General features: G+C 51.4%; 1 protein-coding gene across 2 annotated transcripts in view; it reads right to left on the minus strand.

Moving 5' to 3' along the window:
• Man1c1 (mannosidase alpha class 1C member 1) overlaps positions 1–14,961 on the minus strand; it is a 124,371-nt gene that overhangs the window by 13,697 nt on the left and 95,713 nt on the right. For both annotated transcript variants that reach the window (XR_016536004.1, XM_090335530.1), the window contains exons 3-6: positions 11,740–11,855; positions 9,531–9,611; positions 5,875–5,969; positions 3,574–3,691 (exon numbers count right to left, since the gene is read on the minus strand). Coding sequence is in view for 1 of the 2 variants with exons in the window: in XM_090335530.1 (XP_090191656.1) it covers positions 3,574–3,691; positions 5,875–5,969; positions 9,531–9,611; positions 11,740–11,855 (410 nt within the window). In the remaining variant the exon portion in view is untranslated. The remainder of the gene's footprint in view (positions 1–3,573; positions 3,692–5,874; positions 5,970–9,530; positions 9,612–11,739; positions 11,856–14,961) is intronic.

Here is a 14,961-nt window from a genome sequence, read left to right on the forward strand (position 1 = left end):
TTACAAATATGAGCCACTGGCACACAGTTGCAAATTCTCCTTTTCTTTAAAATTTTAATTTATTTTTTTATTGCTTTTATAAAGGTTATATACTGAGGGGTTATGTAAGTATAAGTTGGGTAATGAGCATATTTCTCTCTCTCTCCTTCCTTCCCTCCCCCTCTTTCCTTCCTTTTATTCTCTCCCCCTCTCTCCCTCCCTCCCCCTCCCCCCTCTCTCTGTCTCTCTCTCTCTCCCTTCCTTCCTTCCTTCCTTCCTTCCTTCCTTCCTTCCTTCCTTCCTTCCTTCCTTCTTTCCTTCCTTTCTGGTTGTGGGGCTTGAACTCTGGGCCTGGGCTCAGAGCTGTTCAGCTCTGTTCAGCTGTTCTTGAGCTCTTCAGCTCAAGGTTGGTGCTCTAACTTTAAGTCACAGCGCCACTTCCAGTTTTCTGGTGGTTAATTGGAAATAAGAGTTTCATAGACTTTTGTGCCTGGTCTGGCTTTGAATCTCAATCCTCAGATCTCAGTCTCCTGAGTAGCTAGGATTACAGGTTTGAGCCATGAGTGCCCAACTATGAGTCCATTTCTTTAGGACATTGTTACCCCTTGTACATTCACTTTTGAATACGTCACATGTTCAAATCCAGAAATTCCAGTGCCAAGTCTGTAAAAGGAAACAAAATCAGTATGTGGAAGAGATAGCTGCATGCCTTTGTTCATTGCAGCACTCCTTTCAATGCTAGGATATGAAATCAATCCAAGTCCATCAATGGACCAATGACTAAAGGAAATGTGGTATCTACATACAATAAAATATTAGTCCTAAGTAAAGGACATTCCAGTTGGGTACTGTGGCACAAACCTGGAATCTCAGCCTCTCAACAGGCAAAGGGCAGGAATTATTGCAATGTAAGTTAGTAAAACAATCATCTCATTCAATAAACTGGGCACAGTAGTGTTGTCTGTGGTCCCAGGTACATAGGAAACTGTGGGCAGAAGAATAAGGGCTGGGGGCACAGCAAGTTGTATAGTGCCTGCTTTGAAAGTGCAAGCCTCTGAATTTAAAGCACGGTGTGAGCTCTCTCTGTCTCTGTCTCTCTCTGTCTCTTTCTCTGTCTTTCTCTGTCTCTCTCTCTCTCTCTCTCTCTCTCTCTCTCTCTCTCTCTCTCTCAATACACACACACATACACACACACACACACACACACACACACACACACACACACACACACATATTTAAAGAATCCAAAAGGATCTTCTTTTTAAAGTCGTGGGGGTTGGGAGTGTCGGTTAAAGGAGAACTAGGTTCAAGAGATGTACTGTTAAAACACGGTGACTTTAGTTAACATCAATGCATTGCAGCTTTGGAAGTTGCTACGACGTCTTCAGTGTTCTCTGCATTGCTGACTTCACATAGTTCAATCAGAAGGCACGTTAGTTTATGTGAGCCCTTGGGAGTCAGTTCAGGGAAAAATACCCTCATCTCTAATTGGCATCACAGGGTTTCAGTAATAGTGGTAACAGTGACAACTAACAATTGTCAGCATCTCCAGCCCCGCTAGACACAACCCCCAGCCCTCACAGCTGTCAGGTACTGTCAGCTCAGTGTCACAGCAATGCAAACCTCAACGGGTTGGCAACTTGCTAATGGCCAGCTGGTTCCTAAGTGGCAGAATCAGGACATTCGTCAAGTTTCTTTGACCCCTGGGGCCATAGTCCTTGCTCTTCACGGAATAGCCATGGTGCCCACACAGCAGCATGTAGCCGAGGCTGCCCCAGCTGGTTGGCGACTCTGGGGTTGTGCAGGGTGAGGTGGGATTGAGGTTTCCTTCCTAAGTGTCTGCCCCAGTCGACACTACATCCTGTTGAGTGCAGATTACTCTAGGAGGGAATGGGACCACGCTGTCATCTCTCGGTGATGGGTCAATTGACATGGTCTGGAGCTGTCAGACCTTCTTCCCAGGGGCAGCACCGAGTGTGGGCATATCAGATTTCATGCCCATCCATGTTGGCAGAGGTCATTATAGAGACAGGAATGTGCTTGCACCTGAGCTATTCTCAACTGTCCTGGTGGTGAGCAGTGAAGCCGACTAAATTAGCTCTCCTGGAGGGGGCGAGTTGCTTCTAGAATTTGGGTCAATTTGTTGACTGCCAATAAATGCCTCTGTGGGAGGCGTGACTAGAGTATGAAAATAGCCAGAGTAGGCAAATGAAGGACAGAGACGGACAGACGGACTCCAGAGGAACAGCCTGCCGCCTGAAGTACTAATCTGCTGTGGAAAGAGCTGCAAAGTCCTGGGCCCAAATCCCAGACTTATGCCTTACCAGCTGGCTGGCCCTGGCAGGGTACTTAGCCTCTTTAAGTCTCAGTTTCTGCCTCTGTAAAATAGGGAAATAGGAAGACCGGCTCTTCAGTGTGTCCGGCTACACAGCAGGCATAGGCAGTGGCACACATTACTTCACCCTAATGAGGGGGCAGCCTGCGCTCCTCACCTGACTCGGTGGGAACTCCCACTGGAGTCTTGCTCCAGGGAAGTGGGGGAGGGGAGGATGGGCAAGGCTAAGGGCCTGGGATGGGAGAAGGGTCAGAGAATCAGGGCTAAGATTAAACTCATCTCTTGAGCTGTCAGAGGAGGCAGTCCTAGGAGGCAGGGTCTCTCAACAGGAGGAAACTGGCTGATGGAAGGACTGAGCATGGTACAATGTTAGGCAGCGATCCAGGCTGAGCAGAACCGTGGGGCACTGTAAGTGAGCAGTGGTCCCGGCCTGCCATGGAGGGGGCACAGGGTACATGAGGATGCACGTGTCTGTGTTTTCACAGCGGGGCCAGGATGCTCTGAGGCAAGCTAGGGACTCAAGATTGTGGGCCACCAAGCAAGCTACAAGCAAAGCCCCCATCTCCCAGTATCCTTGCTCATCTAAGAGCTGGCATTCCAGAGGCAAGAGAGGAGGGGCCTTGCTTTCTGTGGGGATCTGTTCTGGGGAGGTGCTGGAAGGTCTGCAAGGAGAGGGTGCACACTGCCCATGGCTTCAGCACTCCTGGAGGTATGGGCTGCTGTCAGGATGGCCTGCCAGCCTGGCTGCCACCTCTCAGCACGCAGTGGGAACCATGACAGTCAAGTTTTAGGTTTCTGCTATGGGGAAGAAACACTTTGCCAGCCTGCGGGTATCTGGGAGTAAAAGGCGGGCAGATGTCACACAGAAGAGCTAAATGTGCTTGGAAAGGGGACATGTGCACCAGCAGCCAATTTCTGCCAGCACAGGTGGTGCCTGGATTCCAGTTGTAACTCCTCCAGATTTCACAGTTCCTGATTTGCCACTAAGCCAATACACACCAGTGCAACCTCCCTGGCAAAGCTCTGCCTCTTCCTGTCCCCTGCAGTCTTGGTGACTGGGGTCTCCCTTCCCAGTCACCTGGAGCAGAGCACAGTCAGTGGCTTCAGCTTAGCTATCAGAGGGGGCTCAGGAGGTTCCAGAACTTTGCTGAGCTGAGAGGACAGCCACCTGTCACCACCAGGAACTCAGTGTGTGACAGGTAGGCAGAGGCAGAGGATGCTCTGTCCTCTGCTCTGTGAGGAGGGCAGGGAAAACTCACCTTTTCTGCAAAGACCTGGTTGCCAGAGAGCTCCGTGAGGTGTAGGAATTCCAGGTGCAGGGATCCAAACTCTGCCAGGATGCTGCTGCTACCCGCAGCGGCCCATCCCCAGCTTCCACTGAAGAGAGACACACAGTCACCTGTGCTGGCCAGGGGCTCCCAGGACAAGAGCATCTGGATGCTGGGGGAAAGGCGCTGTGCACTAGGCACTGGCAGGAGATGTCATCATGCCACCTCTGCAGATGCTTCTTGCTCATTTTGCTGATGAGGATAAGGTGACTTGACTTGCCAAAGGTCATTTGAACACAAGGTTGTCTGACTCACAATGCTCTTTACATCATTAAGCAGTGTAAGACTTGGGGCTCAGGGCCTGGCCCACAATGACATCAGCAACGCTGTCAGGGATCACAAAAGCTCCACAGGTCACTGTGACTACCTTCTGACTGACACAACCAACCAGAAGACAAACAATGCTGGGCCTCCCGCCCAAAGCAGGCAGATGGAAAGTGGGGACCTGCGGCCCCTCTCTTTGCCCACATTGTTGGCATGGGTACATATAATGGCCTGGCCCCGTCCTGGGGCTGCCCACTCAGGAAGGCATGGAAGCACTTCAGCTAGCACCCTCACAGCTGTGGGATCATGTCTGCCTCCACAGACACAGAATGAGGCCAGACTGAAGTCCCTGCCTGTCACACAGTGAAGGCAGCATCTGGACCAAAGCTTGCTGAGGCCAGAGTTAGTCTGCACACACTCATCACACAGGACACTACCTTCACTTGGACTTTTCACCTGCAGTCCCTGGGATCTGAAGCCAGATATCCTGCATGCCTCGGTTTCCTCATTTATACATTGCTTCCTGACCAGCATCTGGCAGAGGGTTTTTGGGTGGGGAGAGATATTCAACCACAGAGCTCCCTGAACGGATCACGGTCATTGTCCCAGTAGTTCAGTGCTCTTTGCAGGTCATGGTTGGCTCTGCCTCTGCCTCCCAGGCCAGGCAGTGCCAGAGCAGAGCCGCAGACTGTCTCTTCAGCTCTTTCTGTGTAGCTGCTCACAGACAGCTCTGCTGAAACTGTGGGTATGTGTGGGTGTGGGTGTGGGTGCAGCGCGGGGTCCAGTGCCCAGCGGGCTTCTGAAGAGCAGACTTGGCAGCACAAGCATAAGCATCCCTGCCACTCTCCCATTTTTAGCAACAGACTGTCACCCAGAAAATGAAGGGGAAGCTATGCCAAGAAGTAAGCATGTGTATATACATACACACTGTACCCCAGCACACAACAGCCTCAAAATACAGTGCTTGTTTAGTCTGTGTGAGACTAAGGGCTTTAAGCCCTGCACTGAGGGACACAGAGGAGACAAGACAGTTAGGGCTGTGGCATAGAAAAGGCAGGGGCGCCTTGACAAGGTCCTGTCCCAGACCCAGGAGAACAGTGCAAGTATTCTAGCTCTGAGGTGTCAATCCTGATGAGAAAGAAGGACAGGTTCCCTCAGTCCTGTTGGCCTCCACCTGGACTTCAGTGAGGGTTTCGTCCAACCACCCTGGAATGTTCCCACCACAGAGGACAGAGGCCAATGCCATGGTGTGAACTTGTCAAGTGCTCTCTTCTTGCACAATTAGAGGGAGTGAAGCCAGAGGCCACAGGACACCAAGGGCTCCAATCTGAGCTTAGCCTGCCTCCCTCCCAGGCTTTGGTCATACCTCTGTGCCAAGGGGTGCCCCCAACAAGAACTCATTCTAGGGGATGGAGCAGGGGTCTGGCACTATGGAACTACCACAGACTTCCTCAACTCAGCAAGTTGCAGGGCTTCAAGGGTGTCCAGAGAGCTCCAGGATGTCTCTGTCTTCCAGGCTATAGCTTCAAGAACAGGGAAGTTGTCTTGGAGAAAGCCAGAACCTGTAACTCCTTAGCAGTAGGGCTCCTTTCTTGGGGGAGGGAACAGTGTACCCATGGCTCCAGAGCCCTGGCTATGGAGGAGAGTGTTGGGCTACCCTGGCAGGCTCAGTCAAGACAGTGCTGTGGGATGTCTGCAGAGGACCAACCAGGACCAGGGGGCCTATACCCTGAGAACCAGGTGTGGTTGCAAACACCTGTCCAGGAGAGTCACTGACTGACTGTTCTCAGAATGTCACTAGTTTACTTAGACTACTAAAATAGAAAACTGTCCCTGCCCCATGCCTCTGTGTCCACACCTGTAAGGAATGAGTTCAATAAAGGTGGCCAAGCCAGGGCCTCAGGCCTCCTCCTGAGGCACCACCCAGGCAGGCCAGCTGCAGCAGATGCAGGGACGAGAAGGGTCTACCTTTTGAAGTTCACTATGCCCTTTGGGATTCCTGTCGGGGTGTTGAAGGCAGGCAGGAGCTTCTCTCCAAGCTTGATGGCCTTTATTCGGAACACCTACAAGGAAGGGTCAGAGGTCAGTGAGTGGGGCAGTCACTTCTGAGGTCAGGGTAAATTCACCATGGTAGAGGGCCATAGTGGGAGGGGTGCTGTGACAGGCCTGCAGCCAGCCTGGGAGGGAGCCTGGTTCTTTAAATGACTGGCTTTGTGGTTTCTGATGGCATGTCTCTCTGAACTTCAATTTCTGAGAATCTGTAGGATGAGGGTAAATTGTTCTCTTCAGACAGCTGTTGGGAGAAATGACAATCAGATAATCACAGTAAATCGTCCACCACCATGTCAGAACGTGACAAAGGGCTGTCAGTGTGCTTAGGTGACCAGTGGGAAGATGAGGGGGAAAGCAGAGAAGACCTTAGGTTGAAGCAGGCCCCAGGAGTCAGTGCTGGCCACACAGAGGAACACAATGATACAGGCTGAGAGCTGTAACCCTCAGAAGCTACGAAAGGCTTGGTCCCAGCTCATTGTGTCACTGGGAGGGGGCAGAATCTTTGGGAGGCTGGGCCAACTGGAAGGAGGTTAGTGGTGGAGTATTCTTGATTGAGATACTGAGATTTTGGTTCCTTCTCATCTCTCTCTTTGCTTCTTGGCCACCATGAATGTCTCCTCTTCCACCATGTACCTTGGCACCAGAGATCCAAAGAAACAGGTCATGTGAACATGGATGGAAACCTCTGAAACTGTGAGCCCAAATATACCTTTTTCTTCTTTCAAGTAGATTACACACTGAAGATGTGGAAACAAGCTGTACTGTCTGGATAGTACTGTCGGGAATGTAGGGAAAGGGAAAATGGCTTGTCCTCAGCCACCACATAATAGCAATGGAGCCATGCTGGGCCCAGGAGAGGTCCCCTGTCCAAGGCTCTGACCCTGTCCCTCCAAATGCCAGCTTACTTACAAAGGACCTCTTGACTCAACAGTGTGCCTTCTAGAAAGTTATTATTATTATTATTATTATTATTATTCAGTTTTCTTCCATTGGGAGTGCCTGCCCTAGCCTACTGGACAGCGCCACTCATAATCAAGCTGTATGAAAAGCTTTACTGATTTTCTGGAGGCTTTCAATCCAGTGGAAGGGGTGGTAGTACATACCTGTAACCCCATCATCTCTCCAGGAAGTGGAAGTTTGGGGGGTCATTGGTCAGGAATAACACCTCCACCTCAATAAACTAGGTATGTGTGGTTTACACCTGCCATCCTAACTATGCAGGAGGAATAGCTAGGAGGAGTGTGGTATGAGGCTGGCCTAGGTGGAATTCAAGATTGTCTTTTAAAAATAACTAAGCAAAAAGGGCTGGAGGCATGGCTCAAGTGAATGGATGCCTGCATAACGGGGACCCAGGTCAGATTCTCCCACTTGGAGCCATATGGCCTTGGTAAGGGTGTACTATCTGAGCCTCAGGGTCATCATCTGCACAAGGAATAGTACTGTGTACCTTAGCTTTCTCACAGGGTGCTTTGGGAACTCAAAGGAGAGGAAGTTTACTATAAACTGTGAAGCACTGTGCCAGAACCACCTTGGGCAACCTATTATCTCATCTCTTGAAAGTTGCTTCTCCTCCTGTAGCTTCCTTCCTCAGAGACAAAGACAGATTGTGGTCAGGAGGGGTAGGGCTTCTTTTCCCAGTTTCCACACATATTCATGGGAGATTGAAACAATGGGCAAATTGTCAACAGGCATCCACAGTATGTGGGCCAGGGACAAAGAAGAGGAGGCCTCAGCCAGGTGTGGCTGAGCCTGGGTGACAAACAAGGACCATGGAGGCATGGGATAGAAAGGCTACTGGGTCAGGAGTCAGGATGGGACACATCCCTTAGTGACTAGGTCAGGAGGTGACTCAGTTTCCTTATTTTCTGGTCTGTGGTAACACTTCAGGGGAGTCTGAACTTCCCCCAGTAGGTGTCTGGCAGGAGCTGGGCCCCAAGGATAGTGAAGATCTATGGGGGGGGGGGGGGCGGTGTTGCCCTGCAGAGGGCGACAGGGACAGAAGCAGACTGCCTGTCCTGGGGTACAGGATGCTTGACCTTCTGAACCATTTCTTCAATTTCTGGGGCCCCTGCTCACAGTCCTTTCCAGGGGGTGCACACCGTAGGAAGTGAGAGTGAGGTCCCTTTAGGGAGGCAGGTGGGAGGGATGGACCATGGGGAGAGGTAGGGAGGCACTGTGGGCCACCTAAAGACCTCTAGCTCCTTTCTGAAGGGCTAACTTGGACAACTGTAAGCCTCAGCCACATCCATCTCCTACTGTCCAGGAGGCCAGGCCACTGCGTGTGATGCACACGAATGTCTATTCTCTGCTCCTTCTGTCACTTTCCAGCCTTGTGATTTTCAAATACAATTCAGGCTCCGGGTGGCTGAAAGCCGAGGGCGCCCATCTACAACTTTTGGTGACAAACTGGTACAAGCAGTAATCTCTGCTGAGAAGATTATGCTTGATGGAGAGTTGCTGGAAGTGACTAGAGAGATAAAGCGGCCTTTTGCCTGTGAGCCTTGCAGCTGAAGGAGGAGGTCAAGGGAGGTGGAAATGCCCCTGCTCAGTGGAGGGAGGAGGGATTCTCTGAGGCTCTGTGTGGAGGAAGGAAGGCAGAATTGTCTCCTGGTGGGCCCAGCAAGTGAAGCAGGACCCAGGGCAGCAGCTGAGCTGGGCAGAGCTACCCTCTAGGTTGTGAGCAACACTGATCAATGTCCTATGTTCTGGGGACTTTGCCAATCTGGCCATCTGATCCCTGGGCTGTGCAATTCCAGGAGTTCATGAGAAGAGGATAAAGAAGTCTCCCATTCTGCAGAGCTCTGTGATATTCAGAATTCTCTGGCAAAAAGGAGAATGTGAATTCTGGAGTGACAGCCGGGGCCCACATTCTTTTCCTCTTATCCTATTTCAAAGTAGCTCTGAGGCCTAAGGTGTATCATGACTTCCATGATCTAGAAGGTAGAAGGCCAAGTGACAGGAGAAGAAGATTGGCCTGAGGCCACCAGCAGGTGGAGGAGGAAGAATGAGGGCAGTGATGCGGGTGGCTCTGCTTTGCCTCCCCCACACTCACAAGTTTCCTCCAGATGGCCAGCAGGGGCCCCAGAATAAGGCCTCACATGTAAGGCCTATGACCAGCGGTGGTAGCCCTGCATTGCCACTTTCCTACTGTGCCCAGTTGGCACGTGGCTCAGCAGAGGGCAAAAAGAAGAGGCTATGGAGTGGGACAAGTGCAGGACTCTGGAGCTGGAAATGATGAATGTTGGCAGTCTTGACTATGTTAGTCCTGGGAGCCAAGGCAGCTGTCTGCTGAGGCTGTGTGTGGTGATGAGAGCAGGCACAGTTGTGCCCTTGGAGAACTCACTACCTGCGCGGGAGCCGGGGCTCACCAGGGTGCCAGAACTGAGCAGCAGAGAGTAGATGAGGAAGAGCCATCGAGTGGCACCTGAGGTGCTTGTGGGGGTTCCTGGGTGGCCTCTGGAAGGTCACCTGCCCTTGAATCCTTCTTCTCACTGGTGAAAGGAGGGTAGGACCATATATTTCCCAAGGCCTTGCAGCCTGGATAGTGCTGGCGTCTCCAAGGGCCCACTCACCTCTTCTCCTGTCAGGTAGTAGGCTGAGAGGAGTCCTCCAATGTAGCGGATGTTCACCTCAAACAAGGATGCTTCCCCAGTCTACAGAGCAGAAGGCGAGGGGAGGTAAAGATACCCGAAAGACACCTGTGAGCTCCAGAGCCCGCCAGGGCCTCCAGACAGGCCTCACTGGCCACCCCTGCCCCCCAACACACCTTGGCTCCACCTTGAGCACCCCCAGTGGGACAGGCCAGGCTCAGTTTTCAGAGCAGAAGTTGAGAAGGGTGAGCACCTGGTTGGCAGTTACTACCGCACATTTACAGCATTCCAAAGAAACACTGGGCTGGGCTCTTCCACCAGCTCTTAGGGCCTGAGGCCATCAGTGCAGTTATGCCTGGCTGTGCTCCAGCAAGCTCCAGGACTGGTGTTGGGAGACACTGGTGAAGCTTAGCCCAAGGGGGGGCAAATCCTCCTCTACTCCCTCTTCTCTTCTTCCCCGGGAGCCCCCAAGGCTTGCGTGGTAACTGAGAGGCCCTTCCACAGGGTGATGGGTAGAGAAGGTCCTCAAAGGCAGTTTTGGGCAATAGAGCAGGCTGGTGTATGTGTGGGAACTTGCAGATTCTTTGTGTTGGGCCTGTCAACCAGGAGTGTTGAGGCAGCTTGAGTTAAAATTCTACCTGGGATAACATACTTGGTTCTGGGATTTAAAGCAAGACATCTTGCTTTTCCCTGCCTGAGACTATTCCAAGGACTGCAGGGTAGACACCACTGGTAGGAGGGACCTTTTGTCACCTCTCTGGCCTCTGACACACCTTTATTAAGATCAACAACCATTAGCTTTATCCTGGAAGAACTTTGCTACCATCGACATGAATGTGAAGCCACTCCCTTTCTGCCTCACAGCGCTCTGGGTGGTCACCTCATTTTCCATACGAGAATGCTAAGGTTCAGAGAGGTGATCCCATCGTGCCTTCCCCAGTCTGCCTGAACATCTATCTCCAGGATCCCTAAACACCTGAATAGTGCCATTCTCCGCACAGAGGAATACAGGGACAATTGGGCCCCCAAAGATGCCCTTTGCTCCCCCAACCCCATCCGCTTCCCCACCAACAGAGGAGGTGGGAGAGGATGCTACTCTTCTCTGACTTAATGCATACTACTAGTGGAATTCACAACCAGCCTCAAGATGACCACAGAATTGTTAACAAAAAGGATGCCTCTTTACCTCTGTGTGGGACCTTACAGAACCTTATAATGCTTTCTACAACACTCCAAGTAGTCCTTACATCAAGCCCAGGAACTAGCCATTGCTGTGGTCACACTGTCTTAGGGATACCAAGGCTGAGGGAGGCAGAAGCCTTTTTTTGGACTTGTTTCTGGGGGGACACTGCTCTCTCACTGATCTTCAGCCCTCATCTCCAAACTCTATTCTAAGACGCTTATTGAGGGAGTGAGCAGAGGTTTCACTTCTACCTGGCTGCAGAGCTGCTCCAGGTTTGGTATCTCAGGACCTAGCATTTGAGGGGCCCTGCACTGAGCTCTCAGCATGTGTAGCTGTAATTTCTCGTTCTACTTCTTACTTCCCAAACTGACATGTGACACGTGGCCTCTCCAGCTGAGCAGAGACCTCCGGATCAGATCCACTGTTTAGACTGGCCTGTGAGAAATATGGAGCGGGCCTCACAGCATTTGTGCCATTCAGGCACTTGAGCATCCCCTCAGCGAGGCCCTCGCCCCTTAATCCTCACCAGGGTGGCCTGCAAGAATGGGAACCAAAAGGTCCTGTGTTTGGTCCTGGGTCCTAACTGGCTATCCTATCACATCGTCTCAAGTGAGCCAAGCAGGGGACCCACAGAGCTGACATAGCTGGAGTGCTGAGCCATGTCTTCCTCCAGATAGCCATTGTCTGTCCTCACTGCTGTGGCTGCTGCTTTGTGACAGACTCAGCCTCAGAAGGGCCGACCTGGGTGTAACTGATCTGCCCTGGATAAGCAATGGTGAATGGAAGGGACTCGAATGGGAAGGAATGAAAGGGAGGACATCAGGCTGGGAGGATTATCCCCATCTCAAATCTGGTCAGAAGGGGGCGGCTTCACTGCAGCACTGGTTCTGGCCCTGTCCTGCTGTACAGCCTTGGGCAAAGGCAAGACCCTTGGTATCTCTGGGCTTCAAAGATCTCTCAGGGAGCTGTCTGCTGACAAGTCTTAAGGTCCAAGGGGCTCTGACTCACCACGTTCAGGTGAAAGCTCTCTTCCACCCAGGCCTTGGCTTCTTGGAACTCCTCCTTCAGCTCCATGAGATACAGCGTGTCCAGAGAATCGATGATTGTTGCCCCACTGAGGCCACCTGCAGGCACAGAGGATTAAAGTGTGGCTTGATCTCATTATTATCCTTCCTATCCCTGTTCTCCAAGGACCCCAGATGCCCAGGCAGGCTTCAGGGGATGACCCAAGGGGACTCCAGTGCCACCAGTGAGTACAGGAAGATCTCGGTCCTCCTGCAGAGGCAGGGGAGAAGACAGCACAGGAGAGTCTCTTCCTGACCTTGAATACCTTCCTCTGAGGTCACTGAACCAGCTCAGGGCAGGTGTGCAGTCCATTTCCTGTGTGTGGAACACAGGGCCACTCTTCTCACTTGACCATTCCCCACATGACTAATCTGAGAGGATAATGGAGCCACAAACACTTATCCAAGGAGATATTTGCTACAGAGCGATAGACTGTGCAGAAATTGGAGAAGACTCCAAATCCTACAGCAGAGGACTACCATATGGCCATCTGTCCACATAGGTGATTATTGGCATGGGAGAGATCCCTGGGGATCTGCTAAGTTAAAAGAAAATTCAGATTGATTTCTTTATTATAGTCTACAGCAAGACTACATTCAGCACCATGCTAGGAAGGGCAGGATGAACTCTAACCACTGGGTTATAGGCACTTAAAAAAACAATATCTTCATTTAAAAAAAAAAACAAAACTTGCCTTTTTAAATTTTTTTTATTTTTTTTTATTTTGCCAGCCTCCTGGGGCTTGAACTCTGGGTCTGGGCGCTCTCCCTGGGCTCTTCAGCTCAAGGATACCTCCCTACCCTTGTGCCATAGCCCCACTTCCTGTTTTCTAGTGATTCATTGGAGGTAAGAGTCTCATGTTCTTTAGTGCCCAGGCTAGCTTTGAACGGAGATCCTCAGATCTCAGCTTCCTGAGTAGCTAGGATAACAGGTGTGAGCCACCTTGCCCGGCATCCCTTGCATTGTTTTTTATAAGCTAGAAATTTATTTCCATTAAAAAAGAAAAAAAAAACTGGGAAGAAATCCAAATAATGTACAATAGCATACAAAGGAGCCCTACTCCTGTGCCTACCACTGAGCTTCAGACTCTGGTCCTGGGTGCTTACTGCAAAGAGTCCACACTGTGGGAACAAGAAGACCCTGTGTGATACAACCCTGCAGTGGAGAGGACTGAAGGAGCAGGAAGGAAGATGAGCCGAGAGCCATCCAGAGGACTTCTTGAAAGACATAGCTGGCTATTTCTCATTAACACCCTATGACTAATTATTACAGAAAGCAACAATCTCCTTAGGGACCAGAATATAGTAGTCAATTGTTACTCAGTATCTTTGGGGGACCCACATGTTTGACTTAAGCATCTGTTCCTTTCTATAAAATGATGTCGTATTTGCATATGACCTCCACACATTTTCCCCTACACTTGACCTCATCTCAGGTCACTTACGATACCTAGTACAAGGTAAAAGCTGTGTAAGCAGCTGTTACACTGCTAGGGGAACCATAATAAAAAACAAGTTGTCAGGACATGTTCGGTACAGAGGATTCATTTTCCTGTGTTTTCCATCTCTGGTTGATGAATCCACTGATGGAGATGCTGAGACCCCACTGTGCTGCCTTTAGAAGAGTAAGGGCCCCACAGTGACCTCCTTGAGGGTGGCACTGAGTCACAGCCCCCACCCTCCCACATGGGACTGGAGCTGCTGAGACCCCTCCTGTGCATTCAGAGTTCCTATCTGGGCCCCTCAGCCAATTTTGGTGTAATTGCTCACTTGTGTTGGTGCTGTGAACAGAGAATGCTGAAACCCAGTCGTGGCCAGGCAGGGTCTGATAAGGGGCAAAGTGAGGGAGAGGGGGAGAGAGAGAGGGAGATTCACTTTCAGCGTAAGATGAAAGGCAGCATTACCAGAAGTGAGGGTTGGCTGTGCAGATGGGGGTGCAGTCATGCACTAGCTTAGGAATTAGGGCTGAGGTGAACTTCTAGAATGTCAACCCCTTCTACACTTACAGTTTATTAGGAGACGCTAGCCAAGGCCACCCAGTCTTTCTTATCCCAGCTGCCTCCCTCTAGGTGTCAGGCTAGATGAGCTATGGCCAGGGAACACAGAAGGGTCACAGATATATGGAGTGTGACCAAGGCCAGCCCAGGCCTGGTGTCCATGCAGCTAGGGCCAGCAACCTGCAAACCTAATGTTTTAAGGGCCTGGAGGGATCCTGTCAACCCACATCTCAGATGATGCCCAAGGGGATGGGACGCAGAGGAGCCTGACACAGCCCCAGGCAAGTGGGATGAGTTCTGCACTGAGCATGCAGCTTTTCAATGCTCTGTGCAAAAACCTTTCCAGTCTGACCATTAGCCCTGCCATTATGCCTGCCCCAGTGGTTCTCCAGGCCAGTAGAGCAGCAGACCTTTCTCCTGGACCACCTGTGGGTTTACCTCACAGTTCCTCTGACCCCTGGGCTAGGTCAGGAGGCACCAAGGCTCCCTGAGACCAGCTCTGCCCTGTGACATCTCTGGGGACGCCTGATGTGGACAGCCAAGAAGCAGCTGGCTGAGGTTTATTGGCAAGGTCCTGCCCCTGCTCTGGGGCTCCTTCTCTAGCTTGGCTGCTGTCCACCAAGGCACTCACTGGAGAGCCTTTCATTCAGACTAGGGGTCACCCAGAGGCCAGGCTGGGCAGGAAGGCTCTATCCCTAAGCCACCCTATGGGTGTAACTCTCAAGGGAAAAGACACGTGCCCTATAGTAAGCAGACCAACAGGCTTCCAAAAGGCAGCCTCAACCCTCCACTGGGAATGAATGGAGCTGGGGTGGGTTCCAGTTCGGCCCACGCCAGCAGCCTCAGCTCTGAATTCTACTTTTCACAAAGGACATCCCTTTGTGAAAGAAGCAGGAGGCGGTGAAGAATTCCCGTAAGCTAGAACTCAGTGCTGGGTTACCATCCCTGCAACACACCTGCTCTAATCATCAATGTTCTCCTCTGTCAGGTAAGGTGAGAGCTGTGGGCCAGAGCACCAGGGAACCATGCCCTGTCCCTGACCATGCCGGCTGCCCACATAGCCCACACACATCTGTCCCTGTTTGGAATGGACAGGTACTTGATATACCAGATCGCTGGCCCCCTGTGCTCTGGGCAGTCCTTCCACAAGGTCTTTGGGATCCCATTAG

This window comes from Megascapheus bottae, chromosome 6 (genome assembly GCF_031878675.1).
Source record: "Megascapheus bottae isolate mThoBot1 chromosome 6, mThoBot2.hap1, whole genome shotgun sequence".
NCBI lineage: Eukaryota > Metazoa > Chordata > Mammalia > Rodentia > Geomyidae > Megascapheus > Megascapheus bottae.